This window comes from Carcharodon carcharias, chromosome 30, assembly GCF_017639515.1.
Source record: "Carcharodon carcharias isolate sCarCar2 chromosome 30, sCarCar2.pri, whole genome shotgun sequence".
Taxonomy (NCBI): domain Eukaryota; kingdom Metazoa; phylum Chordata; class Chondrichthyes; order Lamniformes; family Lamnidae; genus Carcharodon; species Carcharodon carcharias.
Window position 1 is genome coordinate 10,665,852 of NC_054496.1, and position 19,461 is coordinate 10,685,312.

General features: G+C 45.9%; 1 protein-coding gene across 2 annotated transcripts in view; it reads right to left on the reverse strand.

Moving 5' to 3' along the window:
- Positions 1-19,461, reverse strand: part of LOC121271150 (collagen alpha-1(XI) chain-like) — a 318,218-nt gene that overhangs the window by 211,366 nt on the left and 87,391 nt on the right. The window contains exons 5-11 of one of the 2 annotated variants that reach the window (XM_041176909.1): positions 19,053-19,184; positions 14,979-15,140; positions 12,610-12,753; positions 10,482-10,652; positions 8,857-8,913; positions 7,571-7,612; positions 2,560-2,622 (exon numbers count right to left, since the gene is read on the reverse strand). In XM_041176909.1, coding sequence (XP_041032843.1) covers positions 2,560-2,622; positions 7,571-7,612; positions 8,857-8,913; positions 10,482-10,652; positions 12,610-12,753; positions 14,979-15,140; positions 19,053-19,184 — 771 coding nt within the window. The remainder of the gene's footprint in view (positions 1-2,559; positions 2,623-7,570; positions 7,613-8,856; positions 8,914-10,481; positions 10,653-12,609; positions 12,754-14,978; positions 15,141-19,052; positions 19,185-19,461) is intronic. The other variant, XM_041176910.1, reaches the window with a different exon arrangement.

Below are 19,461 nucleotides of genomic sequence, written 5' to 3' on the forward strand. Positions count from 1 at the left end.
CAGTCCGCAGTGTGTAATTTAACTCGTATGGAGTGGCCACAACTCCGCGTTCAGTGATTTCGATGCAACATTTGCTCTAAGTTCAGTAACAATGAGCAGATGTCCCTAAAAGGCCATCTTTTATCTCCTGATCTTTGACTAGGCGTACATTCGGTCCAAGACTGAATTAGGGAAAGGATAAGCAAAATCTGGAAACTCTTTGCTCTGGAGGCAGGATCCATGCTAAGGGATGCTGTGCAGAGGCAAGAAAGGGGTTAAAGACAAGAGTTCTTTCATCTGAAGAATTGGGGAAATATTGCCCATGAAAGTCAACACTAAACATGGGATCAATCTGGAACAAATATTGGGCCTTTCATATCCTCAGTGTTCCCCCAAAGTGCTTCAAAGCCAGTGAGTTACTTGTGAAGCCACATGATCCTAACACAGAGCAATCTGGTGCACTCTGGAGAGAAGGTTCTGAGAAGATGGACCGCAGGGGCTAGTCTAACACACAATCCTTTTAAAGCAACCCTACCTTTCAGGGGTAGGACATGGGCAACTGCAGAAGCTGGTCAGATCTGGGAATGCCTCGCCGATTACTTACATAAAAGTGGTACCGATGGGGTGTGCACCAGCATGGTCCAGCATGATCCAAACCAGATGACTTTCAAAACGCTTTTTGCATTTGTAGCCTGGAGGTTTTTAAACATGCTGAGGTGCTCACAAAATAAAGAGGCCGGGGGCATTTCAGTTCAAGTTACTAATCCAAAACTAGGGGTCACCAATATAAGATCGTCACTAATAAATCCAATAGGGGGATTTAGGTGAAACCTCTTTAACCAGGGAGCGGTGGGAATGTGGAACTCACCACTGCATGGAGTGGTTGATGCAAATAGCATAGGCACGTTCAAGGGGAAGTTAGATGAGGGAGAAAGGAATAAAAGGTTAGGCTGATAGGGTGAGACAAAGTAAGGTGAAAGGAGACTTGTGAGGAGCTAGTAAGGAGCAGATGGGCCAAATAGCCTGTTTCTGAGCTGCAGTTTCTATATAATTGTACACGTAACAGAAATACAAGAATAAACAAAAAACAGAGCATGCGACTGAACTCTGCAGGTCAGCTGTTGAACCAGAGTGCAGTGCAGTCTTGTAGCACCTTCAATATTTAGTCATGCCTTTGGTGTAACACTTGTCAACAGCTCCTCGTGTGTGTGCATTTTTAAGAAGCGAGCATGGACCGCTGAGGTAAATGCAACAGGCCGAGGGATATTTACATCTAATTGACGGATTGAAGAGTTAAAGCTGCCAGCTGCAGTGGTCCTCCACAAATATTCCCCTTGTTTGGCCGGACCAGCATCAGCTCCTTCAGGCGACACACACACGCACAATACTGGAGGGTAAGCAGCACACCTGGACCCAGCCAGTCAAGGAAGACACTGACTTACTGGGCTGCAAAGCAGGGCAGTTTTCAAGGAGATTCCTTCAGCCAACGGAACTTCCAATGCCACAGAAGGTGAATGCAGGGATAGGGTTCGAATACTTAAAAACGAGCGGCAGGGAGGGAGGGAGAGAGAGAGAGAAACAAGGAGGGAAAGAACCAGAGGGAGCGAAGGAACAAGAGATTAAAGAACAATACAAGAAAATGAGGGAGAGGGGAGGGAAATAAAAAGGAATGGAAAAGATGGAGAATAGGGAGAGGAATGAGGAGGAGAAATAAAGGGAGAGAGGGAGATGGAGAGAATGAAAAAGAGAAATTAACACGAATAGGAAGAACAGGAGTGATGGAGATGGACTGAGGGAGATTGATTTGATAATCAGGGTTTGTTTAAAAAAAGTAAATTAACGAACTCAGATACACTAATTACCTGACGTTTATCTTAGTGTAATCAATATCCTTATGAAAATGAGTGGCCTCATTAGCGAGTTACACAAGGTTCAGAGAACCTGTTTAGTTCATGGTCAAAACGTCTCTGATGGTCTCTGTTGACCCCTAATACTTACCTCAAAAACCACCATTCTCCTTTAAACCTGTGGCTTGCTCGCTTTGGCTGTTGCAAAACGTGTTATTTTGTACTATACAATGTGGTGAAGACACTCATATGTGTTTCAAATCATCTGTTGGCTCAAATTCATCTGTTCTAAATGGCCTCCCCTCTCAACATAGAGGAACAATAGCAGAGACCTCTCCAGCATGTGTGGTATTTATTGTGCATGCAAGAGGGAACATCACATGGAAATCATTGAACATCATCAGAACACATGGAAGTTCCTTGGTCCCAGGGGTCTGCTCTGCCCGTGGATCATGTACAATCTTCCCTCGGGGATTCTGAGGGTTCTCGATGATCCCTGGTGCCTCGAATGTCACTTCAGAAAACGTGCTGAATTCCAATGCCCTACCCAAGGTACCATGGAGGATCCCACTGTATCCGTGGAGACCAACTTGGCAACCTGTGCTGCACGAGGTTAAAAACAACAACATGCTTCAACTGATCATCGCCCTACCTCGGTGCGGCTACACTCTCAGTGCGGCCAGGCATTCATGTCCACGTGTAACCACGGTAACGGTTAAATGGCAATGCTTACCGTTGGACCTGGGTCGCCAGCCTGTCCACGCAGGCCCATCGAACCTGGAGATCCCGGAGGGCCCTGCAAGAAAAGGAGTTCAGACAAAGGTCAAGGCCTCACAAGGAATTGGACATTATCTGATTGCTTTCGGAGACCGCAAGAGATATTCTTCAGAGACATTTAATGTGAACCAGATTTTTCTCTCTTTTTTTTTGGTTTCAAGGAAAATGCGAAACAAAATCAAGGTTTAGTTTGTCAGGATTCTGAAGAGCAAGCTTCTCAATTTTGTCACTCTTCCCTCAGCAGATGATACAAGGGTTATTTGGTTACTCTAGGTTCCAGAGAGAGAATAAAGACAGATGACATTTCTCCCATTTATGTGGAAATGTGGAGCGTAGAGTGCCAACAGTTCCTCTGTCAGCACTTCCATCAAAGACAGGATGAGTAGGAATGGCAGCATCGCTAAGCTGCATTTGGTGAGACCACACCCGGAATACTGTGCGCAGCTTTTGGTCTCCACATTTAAGGGAGGTTATACTTGCACAGGATGCAGTGCAACAAAGCTGCATTAGATTAACCCCTGGGGTGAGGGGGCTGTCCTATGATGAGAAGACGAGTAGCTTGGGCCTATGGAGTTTGAACGAATGAGAGGCAATCTCATTGAAACATACAGGATACCGAAGGGGTTTGATAGGGTAGTCGCTGAGAGATTGTTTCCACTGGTCGGGGAGTCTAAAACACGGGGGCACAGCTTCAGGATAAGGGGCCGATCATTTAGGGCTGAGGTGAGGAGAAATTTCTTCACTCACAGGGTTGTAAATCTTTGGAACTCTCTACCCCAGAGGGTTGTAGATGCTCCATCGTTGAATATATTTAAGGCCGAGACAGATTTTTGGTTTCACGGGGAATTAATGGAAATGGAGAACAGACAGGAAAGTCGAGTTAAAGTCAAAGATCAGCCATGATAGTATTGAATAGCAGACCATGCTCGATGGGCCCTACAGTCTACTCTGCTTCTATCTCATGTGTTCTTGTGGTCACACCACCCTGAATGCCTTCATCGCTGCTGGCTCAAGGTTTGTGGGTGTACCATCACCATCAGCGGCTCAAGAAGATGGCCAATCTCTCTAGGTAGGATTGGCGATGGACCTCAACAATGACACACACATCCCAGGGACCAGTCGGAAAAGGTAAACTACACGTGCACATCCTTCTGGGAGCCCTGGGGGAAAGAAGCTCCTTAAAGTGGTGCTCGCTCCTTCACAAGAGAGCAATAAAGCTAAGTGGTTTCAGCTCTGCAAGTTTGCATTCACTTCAATATTAAATTTCCAACATTACACTTGACAACCATTGCAGAATATCGTCTGCAGAAGGTTCCACAATAAACAATCTTACTTAATAAAAAGATTTGCATTTATGAAACATCAGCTATATAATGAAATTCTCCCAAAGCACTTCAAACACTATAGTTTGGCTGTTATGACAATAAACACAGCAACCATTTTGTACTAAAAATATCACAAGATAAATGAGTGGTTAATTTATTTTCTTTTAGTGGCGTTGAGTGAGGAGGAATGCTGGCCAGAAATATCAGGAGAGCTCTTGCTTTACATTGTATTGGCAAGTTTTCAACATATATTAGAGCAGGCAGACAGCACCTTTGTTCAATGTCTCATCCAACAATGCAGCACTCCCTCAGCAGTGCACTGGACTGTTGGCCCAGACCACCTAGCAGGGGATCCAACCCACATCTCATGCCAGCTGTGACTCTGTGGGTAGCACTCTTGAGCCATGTTTGAAGATTGTGGGTTCAAGTCCCACTCCAGAGACTCAAGCACAAAATGTAGGCTGTCACTCCCAGTGCGGTACTGAGGGAGTGCTGCACTGTTTCAGGTGCCATCTTTTGAATAGGGCAATAGACTTGAGGCTCCTTCTGGCATCTAAGCAGAAGTAAAAGATCCAGTGGCACTATCTTGAAGAAGGGCAAGAGAGTTCTCCCTGGTACCCTTGCCAATATTCACCCCTCACTAAACTCGCTATCACTAAAACTGGTCATGATCACATGGCTGGGAGCTTGCTGTGCACAAACTGACCACTGGGTTTATGACAACAACAGTGACTACCCTTCAAAAAATACTTCATGGGTTGTAAAGCGCTTCAGGATGTGAACGGCGCTATATAAATGTAAGTTTTTCTTTTTCTTATTGGCTCAGGATCCAGAGAGTTAATGACCAAGCAAAGCTGGCACACTTTGAAGTAAAAACTAAACCAAGCTTTGATACCCAGAAGGGCTACAGTTTTCTTAGGCAGTTTTCACAAGAGCCAAAACAAGAGATTTTTTTGATGACAGTGGGAAACTTGTGCCTCTTCCCAGTAACAGTAAAACAAACAGTGGAGCCCATAAGCCAAAAACAATGTTGCTCGTAGGGTTTTGCTGCGAGGAACAGGCTGAAATTTCTTTTTAATTCCCCTCTTGATCTCTTGACTTCATATGTAATCTCCGAACACCCACTCAAAAGTCAATGTCTGAGTACAGGCTCTGGCACTGCGGTACAGATCACTACCTCAGTGGCAGCCGACCCCAGAAACAGGGAGCTGAGCAAAACATCACCGTCAAAGCAAGTACTCGGAGTAACGTCAAATCTACTTCATTAAATGGAGGCACTGTCGCTGGATGTTTCCAAGCGAAACAGCACAAGACTGGGCATAGAAAGGATTGTCCCACTCGCCAAAGCAAGGCCATCACTGCCTGGGAGGGGGTTGCCTTGTCTGCATCAAGTTCAGGTTTTCTAGCGTTAACTCCAACCCTCTGACGTTTCTATGCTGTTCCAACACTGCCCCCTTGACCGCCCCTAATTGCCAGCCACGTCTCCACCTGCCTGGGCCCGAAGCTCTGGAATCCCCTCCCTAACCCGCTTCACCTCTCTCTCCACCTTTAAAGGCGCTCCTTCAAACCTACCTCTTTGACCAAGCGTTTGATCGCCTACCTTCATCCCTCCTTACGTGGCTCAATTTTGGGTTAACAACCACCTTGGGTCGTTTTGCTATGTTACGATGCTGCTGTTGTTAAGAGTGCAGAATACATCGCTCTCTGTCCTGGTGAGCCTTGATCACAGCCCCAGTGATGGTGATGGAGTGCAAAAAGGAACCACCAAGTGCTTTAGAATAAGGAAGAAAGGGCAGCACCATGGTCACCGGACATGGGTGAAAGGCGGCGAATGGAGAGGCTTTGACGGGGAACCAACGGCACAGACAGGAAGAGGAAGCTTGGGTCGTTTTTAAACAGCTGGGAGGCCGCTGGCCAGGTAGAGGCAAGCGTGCATAGAACAGCTGAGTGTGAGAGCACTGTGGATGCAGAGCGGGGGAATAATCCTGCGTTAGAGAAGCAAAGAGTGTGGCTGGTTACACGAGATCGCAGGAAACCAATGAAACCAGAGGGGCACGAGACCACAGGGGATTCTGAAATTAGACTGAGGTTTTTGATAGTGCCGTGAGGCTTGAAGAGGAGGACAGGAATTCCCGAGTTTTTGGGTGAGTTGAGGCCTTTGAAAAGCGGGTGCAGGAGAAGGACAAGCAAAGGAGTGTTGGAAAAGATATGAGGTAATGAAGGTGGCAGGACTAGTGTTTCAGCAGCAGAAAGAGGCGGGTATCAACAGCGATTCAGAACTGCAGAAATTGGTGTTGGTACCAGAGTTAAAAAGCACTCTTAATGCAACAGGGTGTTTGGAATTCCAAAACCATCCTTGTGGCCCCTATGCAGTTAAGATAATCTCGTGCAATTATTACCTAGCTCTGGGTGGCTTGACCTTAAGATTAAGAATTTGTTTCGGTTTCTCTGATTTGGTATTGGGACCTGAACAAAACTGGCAAGTGCATATATTTTGCCCATCCTCAAACAACTAAGTCACTTCAGAAAGTATTAGCAGTTCACCCACTTTAGTACCGGCCAGAGTCACATGTAGGCCGGGTAGGTGACAGTAGGGTTACCGCCTTGCAGGACATTATCGGAGCGGTTAGATTTTCACCAAAATCTGGCAGCCCTGCTGGTCATTTCTTCTCTGGTGCCTGCTGCAACTTATAGAAGGGCAGAGTGAGAAAGAGACGGGAATAAGAGGCGAGCAGAGATCTCAGAGGGTTGCAGGGCTGAAGAAGATTGCTGACACCGAGAGGGGTTTGAAGGCCATTGCAAATAGGAAGACCACCACACCACCACTAAGCGGGGAGACTTCCAACCCATCAGTCTCAATAGGACCCAAATCCAAATCTTGGAGGCCAAAGGCAAATTTCACACCCATGCTTGCACAATAGATATGTTTGAGGACAGTGGGCCATTGAAGCAAGTAGAGCTATACCAAAAAGGTACTTAACCCTTGTCTTGCTATCATCACATTCTGCTTTCTTACCTTAATACCACTATCAGCACCTCCTTTAGCCCCTACCACTCCCCATTAACACCCCCTTCGTCCTTTTGTTCACAACATCTTGGTCAATCTCTCCTTTGCCCCCACCTATTGCTGGCCTTCACCTGCTCCACCAGCACCCCCCCCCACCCCTTAGAAAGTATAGACTTAAATCACATTTTTACTTCTCTTTAACTCTGAAGAAGAGTCACACGGACTCGAAACATTAACTCTTATTTTTATCTCCACAGGTGCTGCTAGACCTGCTGAGTTTTTTCCAGCACTTTCTGTTTTTGTTCCAGATTTCCAGCATCCCCACAGTGTTTTGCTTCTAACCAAACGAGGGCAAGTTCACTTGACTGAGTGTGGAGAACCACTTGTCCCTCAGAAACCGGACTGAGCCATGGGCCACAGATCTATTCTGAACCCGTAACAATAATGAACCCACTTCGTCAAATGAACTGAAACATTTCAACACCGTCGGTTGAGGGGGCATCTCTGTCGGCACGTGAAGATCTCCACACTAAATCCCGGGCCGGAGTTGACCTTTGAGATGAATGGCTCACGGGACCTGTAATTTGCATTTAAGGTGTATTTTAAGGCCTGAAAGAAGCTGTATGAACAATTACCTGAGGTCCTTGAGGTCCTGCAGGTCCAGGCAGCAGCATTCCCTTCAAAGAAAACAGAAAGAAAATCATGTACATGTTTCAATTCAACTTCCTTTACCGTTTAACAATTTCCCTGCTGCTGGCTGGAGTGGTAACGATTTATGAATATTGTTATAGGTTTATAATGGGACGGTGAAAAGGTCTGCTGAGGGAGAAGGCAGAATTCAACACCCAGGCAAAGCTGAACTGTATAAACGTCTGAAACATCCTTGGTCAATAGCGATCTCCAATGGTTTTAGCAGCAGCCACACTGGTATCAATCATACTGCGCTGCCCAACAACCTGATCAGTCTTCAAAGAGATAGTACGCACCTGGAAGTGAGCGTAACGCTCGTGAAGGCCCTAACACACAGGACTGACATGTTCTCATCTGCTATTGTAGTGGCTTAACTCGATGGGTTAAAGTCTGTTAAATGAACGAATGTCGCAAGTCATCTTTCAGTCATGTCATAGAGTATCCAAGTTGGCTGCAGTTCCCTTTTGCAGTTTGGTATCTAAACTGGGGTGGTCAAGGTGCCCTCGTTTATTACACTCCAAGCAGGTAATTTGCAAGTGTCTGGGGAAGGGTCAGAATTCTTAAAAGAGGCTTTCTTTCTTCTCAGTGAGTAAAGGAACCACCCTGTGCAGAAAGGAGTCATAATGAGCCAGCTTCCGTTCCCCACTAATGCTGCTTCCTTGGATTGTAACTGACTTTAGACCATGAATGGGTAAGAGAAAGAGGTTAGCCAAATCTCACACTCCTGGGCACAGTCCAGTGACTCTTATCAAGACTGTCCACATGCAGACAAAGTGAGGCTAGGATAGGGCATGGGTGTGATGCCTTATGTGGTAGAATAGGCAACTAATGCTCATCATCTCGGTTCTCACAAGGAGAGGGGAAAAATGGGCAATTTACCACAGGATAATTAACAGTTCTGGGATTGTGCATAAGGAAGAGTTACTGGAGTAGGAGGCGCTAAGACTCCTATGTTAGCGGTTTCAACATCTTAAGGTGAAGAGAGATAGGTCATGAGTATTAATGGTCTTTGAGCACACATAAATAGGGGACAACTGGGACACTGGGTTGGTGGGAGAAGAGCTATGAGGCTGAACAAGTCAATAAACTCTCAATAAAGAAAAGCTCCAGTGTCTTGGTTTTGCTTTCACCGACCAGCTTGGATCCTGTTAACAAGCGCAAGAGGGGCCTAACAAATATCAGGGATTCAAAGGGGGCAGCGTGGATCAGGCACTGAGCTTTCCATACTCACAGGCTCGAAGATCGCGGGCTCTCCTTTCTCTCCTTTGTCACCCTTCAGGTTCTCCATCTAAAAATAGCACAATGCACCAGAATAAGGGCCAGTGAACACAACCATTCACCGTACAAATAACATTTTCCAAACGTGCCACCTTTACAGCAAGTTGCATTCACACACCACAGTAAGAAGGCCTGACGTGTTTCCTGTTAATATTATGTTAATTGTATTTTTAAAGGATAAACAGGTGGAGGGGTATTGATTAATCAAGTATCTTGAGCACATATAAAGAGGGATTGTTGGGACAGTGGGCAAATTTCGAAGGCAGAGATCTATAATACTTGCATTGTGTGAATAAACCGAGCATCAAGAAAAGGATTTGTGTCCAGATTCATTCTTCATCATCTGAAAGGAGATTTGATAGAGGTATTCAAAATCATGAGGGGTCAGGACAGAGCAGATAGGGGGAAAAATATTCCTGCTTATGAAAGGGTCAAGAACGAGAGGGCACAGATTTAAAGTAATTGGAGAAAAAAAGCGACCCAAGGAAAAACTTTTTCACTCAGCGAGTGGTTAGGGTCTGGAAAACTCTGCCTGGGAGTGTGGTGGAGGGGTGGAAAGATAGATGGTTTCAGAAGAAATGTTCCAGACTGTGAGGAGGAGGAGTTAGAGTGAAGACAAGATACACAAGGATGAAGTCTGGAAAGAAATCTTCATTCAATGGAATATGCTTCTATTGAGAAGATTCAGTACAATGGTGTAATTCACATAAAAGAAAAATAACTATGCTGCGATTTCAGGACAATGATAAACCTCTCTAATACAGTTGTCAACTTTCCAGGATTGAACAATTAATCCCCAGGGCACTGCTGAGAGCAATACCTGGGAAACAAATCACACAGATATTAAAAACTGTCATCTTAAAAGAATTCTAAACACTTTTATATGAGTCTTGGACATGACCGAGGGGGAGGGGCCTGGAAACCTGACAAGCAAGAAGCATCCAATCAGGTGATAAAGAGTCTATTCGGTTTCTAATTGGCCACGGGAAATCAGGACACCGTGAGGATTGATGTGTTGTGTCACCAATGGCAAAGTGGGGGCGGTGGGGGTGCCTGAGTGAGGTAGTCATGGAGGCTGTGTGTAATTTGTGTATAAAATTATGAATGAGGGGCATAGATAGGGTAGACAGGAAGGAACTTCTCCCCTTGGTGGAGGGATCAATAACCAGGGGGCATTGATTCAAGGGGAGGGGCAGGAGGTATTGAGGGGATGTGAGGAAGAATTTTTTCACCCAGAGGGTGGTGGGAATCTGGAACTCACTGCCTGAAAGGGTGGTTGAGGCAGAAACCCTCATAACATTTAAGAAGTATTTGGATGTGCACTTACGATGCCATGGCATACAAGGTTATGGGCCTAGTGCTGGAAAATGGGATTAGAATAGTTAGGTACTTGTTTGACTAGCGCAGACTTGATGTAGTCCTCTATGACGCTACGATTCTAGGCTGGAGGCTAGCTTTAAGTACTGCTACTAATGCATCTTCATTCCCTTCCTGCTAACAGTTTAATCGTCGTATATCTAAATGCAAACAAGATTTGAAATAAATAGCTTGAACGAAGGAAGTGGAAGTCAATCTTACCCTCGTATCCTGTGTCTCAGACTCAACTCGCTCAGCTGGCCCAAATCTCTGATTCCATTGGTCCTCATTATCTCGATCGAAGTAATCGTAGAAATTTGCATCATACTCTCGGATTTCATACTCATTTGTGAAGGGACCTTCTGATTCTTCAATGAGCTCCTCTTGCATGGTCTGCAAGACAGCAAAGAAGTTCCTGAAGTGACAACACTTCCAGCCTTAAATTACTTTCACAAAGATGGATTCAATGACCCTTCAGCCTATCTGAACTCATCTTTGTCAAATGCCCGGCTTTCCTCCACCTCCCCCATCACTCTGCCACAAGATATCGGGAGATTTCTTTCCTTCATTTAGCTGTTTTGTCAATACTTCCAGTCTCCTGGCCTCAATCAATTCTCCCATTGTTTAGCGCACTTCAGACACATTCACGCTAAACTCCCTATTTTAAAGCACTGATTCACTCATTTATTGCAATGGATTAACAGCAGTTTAACATAATGGCCAAACCCCTTGTGAGATAAAATTGCACCAGGGGAATAAGTGCTTTCTCTCAACTCTTTAAATGAGTAAAGTCTGTAGTTGTGTTGAGAGTAAATTCCTCTTTAAAAAGTGCCCAGGATGAAATGGCCCATTTTCTGGTATATCTACCAGAGGTATTAAAAGCCTGAAGCAAAAGAAATCACTCACGGCAACCAGACATCAATGCTCACTGCAAATTCCTGAAAAGGGAACGTTCCTGATAAGGGAATAATATTCCACAGAGAAGTGATGATTCATGTAACAGGAATGGACTGTACAGAGAATCGGTTCTGGGCCTGGCCCTGAACCATTTGCTAATGCAATTAAACTTCAACCCAACTGGTCCCCTGAACACAAACTGGGATGTTTTCAGAGCCTTGCTCAACGCATGACATTTGACAGAAAACGGGGTTCGAATCTTGATATAGGAAAGAACCTGCATTTAATTGAATAATTCCACCAAAGAGCTGGCCCGGGTACAATTTTGATGTAACAGCCTATCTTTCTATATAGCACTTTGAATGACCCAAAGTGTTTGACAGCCAACAAACTGCTTTCTTGATGTTCAGTCGCTGGCATTCAGACAAACCTGGCTCCCCCAACATGCACACAGGAAGATCCCACATGTCACAAATGAGACGCGTGGCCAGTCTATCTTTTCTCTGCTGGTAGAGGCAATGGTATTAGCCAGGAAAGCCAAAAATCCCTGGATAAGGAAAAGTGAGAAGACAATCTACAAGGAAACAAAAGGGTGTCCTTACATCCCATTACTCAACAGTAGAGAAAATTCCAGAGCCAAAAGCAATGTAGAATAATAGGAGCCACTTAACCATTAGTAGAAGCTGGACAAGTAGCTCCAGTCAGCCAGCAGTGAACTGGCTGACCCAGCTATTCCCAGGTGAAACACGTTTGATCTTCCCAGTAAGCCTGAGGTCAGTCCAGGGGAGATCAGCCTCAGATCATTAATCCCCTTATCCAAGGCCCATCTACTGAGAGCTTAAAACAGAGAGAGGCCGGTGCTGTGAATTCTCCATCAGGATGGGACCCCATGTCACCCATCATCAGTGGGTAGGACTCAGACTGCGACAAATGACACTTGTGTTTCAATGATGTGCCTCAACACCATTTTTACACAGAGTTCCCTTTGTGCACTTCTCCTTCTGTAGCCACATGGTTAAAATAAAACACACAATGTAAAAGGAGAGGAGTGGCCTGGAAGCAGTGGGAAACTGGCTCCAGGAAGAATGACATTTCAACATTATTACAACATGTCTTGTACAGTGGGGAAGAGAGGTGGTGGGGAAGGAGCACGAAAATGATTTTGGAGTTATTACTGGAATGCTCTTTGAAGGAGCCAGCACAGACTCAATGGGCTGAGCGGCCTCCTTCTGTGCTGTACTATTCCATGATTCTAACAAAGTACAATTTGTATTGAGCACGGCAGCCAAATGTTAATCACTCTGGAAGCTCTGTACACTGGCCAGGTTTTCACTCAACTGAACTTCATTTCATGCACGAGGCACAAGCAACCTTACAGTCTATGAAGCTTAAAGGTCACCATGTTCCTGGGCTCTGGAGGCACCAATAAATACCCTACAGCAATGGGGATTACCTCATGATTGGTTACATTGTCTGCTACAACTTCAGCATTCACCGAGGCATTGTAGATGGCGGACTCCAGGTCTGTGTAATAGTCTGCACCAAGGAAATAATCATAAGCATTCTCTACTTCTTCTGGTGGAGTCAGCTCCTTATCCTAGATGAAAAAGCAAGGGTGTGAGGCATCAGCAAATCAGAGGAACCTGTCCACAACGGCCAACTCTGGTTGTGACTTCAGGTGATCCGAATAGGATGGTGGTCACCTGCCAGACCTGACTAGATACCTCACTGATCTATCAACAATGGTAATACATCAGAGTCTCAATGCAATTTGCCACACGACAGGACATCATATTCTGGATCCACAGTAGTAGGAATACCTTAGACGGCAGTCAAGCACTCGGCCTTAGGAGGAAGGAAATTTGGGAAGCATTTGATGGGCTGCTTTTTTCCCCCCACCCTTCTCCCAGACAGTTGCAGGACTATAATGCTTATCTGCAGCAATTGTCAAGTTACCTGCTTATTGACTGGAACATGGCCCACGGTGCATTGATCCAAATATTCTAAACAAAGGGTGCTTCAATCAGTTTTAATTCCATTTTAAAATATATTTTTTCTTTTCTGTTACAAGGCACAGTGAAGTTCTGTGTTGCTCACACCTTCTTTTTCCTCTCTCTTCACCATACACAGTCCTCTCAAACCACCAAGTGATTAGGCCTGTTCCTAAGGTTCTGGTCAATATTGCTTCTTGAGCCAGACTCTGAAAGAGTGATCCAGTGAATCCTGAAGTCAATTCAGCTCTCCAGTTTCTCCTACCTCCCTACGGGTTTTGGGTTTAAACCCTACCTGATGGAGTCTTGATTCCCAGTGCAACATTTGAAGGGGGCATGCTATTGGGAAGGCAGAGGACAGACCTGTTGTCCCACCTAGTCTAGCTAGTCCCCTCCAGACTTCTAAAACAATGAGCTGCCCATCCACGTTTGTTCGTACCTAGTCACATACCTTCAAATGAAGTCAAATCAATAATTCAAAGATAAAAACAAACCTCAGGAGATTAAAATAAGCTTGTGGCACAGCTCAAAATGAGACTCCAAACAATGCGTGATGTTAAAGTCTAGCATCTCAATCGCAAAAAGCTTGATTATTGCTTTCAGTTACTGCCGTGAAGCACACATTCCAATTATCAGCAATTTCTCAGTGACGCATTAATTCATTTGCGACAAATAAACTCTTCAAGCCCCATTCAGATTGCATCAAAATCACTGGGAGGGTGGGAAGGGAAGGGGGAAGGGGGGAGGGGGAGAGTTACCATAATCTTGCCAAATACTTCCCAGGAAATACCTTCACGGGATAAGATTGCTACCAGGAGGCTATAGTATGAAATCTGAACCGCATTTTCTGATGCTATTGGATCTCTGTTCCTTTGTATCCACCATTTTACTCCTAACAACTTCAGTACCCTAAAACATTACCACAACCCCCACCCCCCCGCCAAACAATATGCCTTTTCTTAGAAAATCTGGAGCTCCTGTGCTCGAAAAGCTGTTGAGCCAATCGAAAAATCCAAGATGAACATCGATAGATGTTTGTTGGATCAGGTTATTAAGTGAATGGAAGGTGGGTAAAGGGCGTTAAAACAAAGATCAGTCATGGTTTCATTGAATGGTGGAGCAGGCTCAAGGGACTGAATGGCCTCTCCTGTTCCTAAGTCCCTTTCGGTATCTGGTACATTCATTGAGACGTTTAGGATGGGGAGTCCCAATATTGCAGAGAACGATTTTGGGGGGAGACATGGAACTTTACACTTGTCATTCAGGCTTGTGTTGGGCTTAGATTACAAATCTTTCAGGTAACATAAGTGTCTGGTCCTCAAACAACCAGGAGCCAAGCCCATCTCGTGGAAATTCTTAAAAGTGATTAAAAATTTAGAATTTAAAATTTAGAAAATCCAGCAGGTTTGCATGATCCAAACAGATGATTTGGACAAGCATCGGACTCTTTGAAAAAGCACAAGGGAGGTCATTGGTCAGAAGTCATTGGCTGACAATTTTCAGTTCTGGTTTCAGATTAACGTTAATAAATTAAGTACCACACGGACAAACTGATGGCTAGCAAAGGGTCAACTGTACAAATTCAAATGTGATTTTTCTTTTCTTCCGCCCACCTCTCTTCCATCACCAAACTCACATCCTGTGAAGGGACTGGTAAATAGTGGCAAGGACATCAATGGTGGGAATGTAACATGAACAGGGCTTTGCAGAGTTTAGTAAGCCTGTGTTAAGCCTGTGTTAGCAGAATCATACGTGTCAGCCATCAAAGCTCCTCCTACATCGCCCTAAGAAGGAGCTCGATTGGTTTTTCTGGGATTTTTCTTTTGTCTACCTGTTCCCCAACCCCAAATGTTTCTATCTTTTGCCGGGCAGCCCGATCTTTCTTCTTCTTTCTGCGATTTTTTTTCGATTTCTTTGATCTGCCCTCGCCCTTCTTTTTAGACCGTTTGCGACCCTTCCTCCTTTTATTGTGGCGGGGGCGAGCGGTTGTTGTCTGTAAAAAGCAGCGAGAAAGAGAAACTAAAGCAAAGGAGACGTACAAAGAGAAAGAGGGGAGGAAGAGATGGGATGGGGTGGGAGGGAACAAAAGGCTGACAAGACCAGATCTTTCATTGTGTTGGGAGGGGGGGGGGGGGGGGGGGGGGGGGGGGGGGGGGGCGGTGGGTGGGGGTGGGGGTGGGAGGGTGGGTGGGTGATGCCAGCCTCCATCGTACGCCGGCTTGGAGGTCACCATGCCCGGAGGTTTGCACTTGTGGTTAAAAATCGGTGGGGGTAAGAGGCGTTTGTCCTCAAGAATTAAAGATTAATCCCCCAAGAGCTGCTGAGAGCAAACCCAAGAGAAAATCGTAAGTGTCATGAATATTTTCACCTCCAAGTTTCAAAAATATTGAGGGATTGAAGGGTTGGGGGGGGGGGTGCTGGGGGTGGTGGGTTCAGGAGTGGGGAAATAGCTGCTTGAACAGGCCAGATGTTTGCAGATGAGAGGCTGTGCAAACGAAACCTCAAGGAATACATCCAACCGAAAGCTGGATGTCCTATTTCCAAGGGACAATTTGCCTGACAGACACAACACAGTACAGCAATAGGAGGACATACAGTCTACTCAGAGATACACACTGGGATTATCAGAACAAACAAACAAGAATACTTTACCCAGGCACAAGCCCTGCATCCACAAAACACCTTTGCAAAAGTAGACAGCAACATCAAACAAACAAACAAACATCATCAAATTACCAGCCAGACCCTTTGACATGACTAGTGGGGCAGTGAGGGTTCAATCCCACCTATGCGTCGTCAATCAGCTGCTGAGGCCAATGGAAAAACTAGCTTGGTCAAAGACTTGGGTTTTAAGGAGCGTCTTGGAGTGGGGATGGGGGGGCAGAGATTTAAGGAGGAAATTCCAGAGTTGAAGATATGGCGTCAACAGAGGGGAGCAAAGGAAAGTGGGGATTTGACCAAAAGGGCAGGTTTTAAGGAGCGTCTTAAAGGAAAAAAAAGAGAGGGAGAGGGGAAGAGCTGTTTCGGGAGGAAGCTTGGAGTCCAGGCAGCTGACAGCTCAGTCACCAATGGTGGGGCAATTTAAAAAATCGGGAATGTGCAAGAGGTCAGAACTGGAGGAGGATAGAGATCTCGGATGGTTACAGGGCTGAAGGAGGTTAGGGATCGGAAGGACTTAGGCCAGGGAGGGATTTGGCATTTAAATTTGAAGCATTGTCGGACCGGGTGACAACCCAGGACAGTGGGCAGAGGAGGAAATGGGCGAGTGGAGCTTGGTATGAATCAGAACATGCACAGCAGGGCGTTGCCAATGAGCCGGAGTTTATGGAGGGCGAGAGGTGGAAGGTCAGCCCCAAGAGTTTTGGATAAGTTCAGTGGTGGTTCCCCCGTTGATAAGGAGAGGGACTGGAGGGAGGTCATACACTATTTCCCAGCAGGAAAAGGAAGGGTTGTCATGGGAAGTCAAGTAGCCCAAATAGGATGAGCAAGGAGTGGTCTACTGACAGCAACGATGAAAAAGCAAGAGAAAAGATCAGAATGAAGATGGTTGACAAATGATCAAAGGAAAGATGACCCGGATGGGCTGCTTTTCCCCTTTGGCCTGCGCCATATCTCTACGTTGTGGTTATGTTGGCTTATTGAGGCTTCACATTTATGTGTCACCCTGTGAACAAAAAGCACGTCACACACAGAATAAAACAACTCAACCCAAGTCCGGGATAAACGGGCAAGTTTTCCTTCGGGCCTGGTGCTCGACGGGTTCCGGGAATCAAACCCCACTCCCGATCACTGCCAGCTGGCACACGGGTTGGCACGGGCTCACAAGGAAACATCAGCTTTCCAGGAAACTGCTGTTGTAAGTTGAAAGCAATCACTTACTGACTCTGACCTCACACGAGTCTGTGATGTGGCTACTATGGGCCTACCCACAGCAGGCCTCATGTTGAGATTGGGGCCGGGCCCTGATGATGTCACTGACATGCAATCTGTGTAAGAAAAGGCCCGTCTGATTTCTGGAGGGCGTCTCACCACCTTGCCTGCTAAAGTGACCTAGTTATTACCCTGCAGGATCAGGGTGGGTTAAAATGGCCCGGGCACTTTAACCGCCCCACCATTGGTCAGTTCCTCCAACTTACAGCGAGGATCTAACCAGCTACCTGACTGATGTGCTGATGATGGGAACATCTCAATGGTTTATTAAAACTCTTAGCATTGATGTGACACGGTGTTGCTTCACACACATACTGTAGTTATTAAGAAACAGAATCTAAAGTCAAAGTCCATCTTGGTAACAGGGTGAAGAGCAGCAAGACACTCCTGGAGTCGGAGGTCTCACTCTGCTTCACTCTGGGCCGTATCTGGATTTACACTCTAACGTAAACACTGACATGACGCAATATCAGCCAGTCAGGAAGGCTGAACTCGTGGAGTGTGAAAATGGCTATGTACCAGGCCAGAGAGACTTTTCGAGTCCTTTGGTTACTGAAGCACTGGCGCTTGAAGGAAGGAAGTGTCTATAAACATTGGAACAATAGTCATTACGCTACACAGCAGACACATCTAAATCCATGGGCATAAAGTGCTGCCCTGTGTCAGGAAGTTGAGCTATTCCAGACTTGCAGAATAGAGCCATTGAGACTTTATGGCACAGAAGGAGCCATGCAGCCCATCGAGGCTCTCTGCAGAGAAACACAGTCAGTCCCATTTCCCTGTTCTATCCCTCTAACACTGTAACTTTATTTCTCTCAAAGTGGTCAGCCAATTTCCTTTGGGAATCACTGATTGTCTCTACTTGCACCACCCTCGGAGACAGCGAGTTCCAGGTCATTATCGCTCGCTGCGTGAAAGGGTTCTTTCTCACGTCCCTCCTACATCATTTGGCCTGGAGCATCCAGGAATTGAACAGTGACCTCCAGGACACAGCTGCAAAAAAAACAGTCACCAGAAATATTTCCAACCAGGATTGGCGATCCCTCGGATATCCACACTGGCGACAAACAGTAGCAGAATTCCAACGTTGTGAAACAGCTTTGTAAAAAGAAAATATATCGCACGGAACATGGGAAATCCAAGTCCTTTGCAGGTCAGGGTTTCAACATCACTCACCTTCCAACAAAGAAATACTCAAAAAAAAATTCTCATCACAAACATAAACAGCAACTTATTGACGAGCACTGGACCAGTGCCCAAGCCTTCCTCGAGACCTGTTTTCCAATAAAAATAAAGGTTAAAAATGGCACTCCTGCTTCTCCGTCCGTGGAGGGAGGGAGAGAGAGAGAGAGTATAAACCAGCAAGCCACTAAGTTGACAATTTACACAGCCTTTTTCCTCAGGAGTCAAAGGTCAAACTCTTCAATTGGCGTGTAAGCGAGAGATTGCAGCTTTTCCCGACACATTCTCGTTTATTTAACTTTCAATGATCTGCTAAGTGCCACCTCCTAATTTATTGGGAGCTCCAGACGGGTCATTATTACTGACACACAATTTGGGCAGTACTCCAAACAGAGAGCTTATTGCCATAGGGGTGGGACATTCGGGCTTTAGGGGAACCGAGCACTCACTTAAGGAGAGCTTTCTGATTGGCAGCAAGCAGAGGGAACAGCAAGGACATACACAGGCGATGATTCCTTGACATTAGGCTTTCTAATTGAGAACCAACTGTTTTAACGTTCGGAAATGGTGGAACTTCTCTTGAATTCCACTGGGTTGCACTTATTTCCCTCGACTTACATCAAACATCTGCCAAGAGCAGAGCAGAGTAGTTACTCTGACAACACTGCAAAGCCAGAGTGTGGACGCAGTGTTTACTGTTGTTGAATGTCACCTTTTCCCCAGGTTTGGACAGGACGGAAGAATTAGCCCAAAGAGCACCGCAAGTCACGGAATAAATACGGAGCGCACCCACCTCTTCCTCATAAACAGGTTCCGGAAACTTCATGGGGTAGGGTAGAAGGCTGTCGCAGTCGGGGATGTAGTTCTCGCAGTAGCTGTAGGCTGCTTTCGGGTCCGGCGACATCAGCAGCTGCTGGATATCACCCTGGGGAGGTAAGGTTGGGGGGGGGGTTGCGGGGAGGTTGGGGGGGGAAGCAGAACAAGCAAGGTCACGACAGAGGCCAAAGGTCACAGTGTCACAAAACAAACACAGTACTAACGCTCTGCATGTCTCAGCCACTGTGGCCAATGCTAATCTCGAGGTCACTTACAGATCAATAGGGAGTGGCCAAAACGTTTCAGCTTTTATTCAGAAACTATTATAGGTAAAGCAGGTTTCTTTGATGAATCGTGACCCTTACCAGAATGTTGGCCACAGCCAC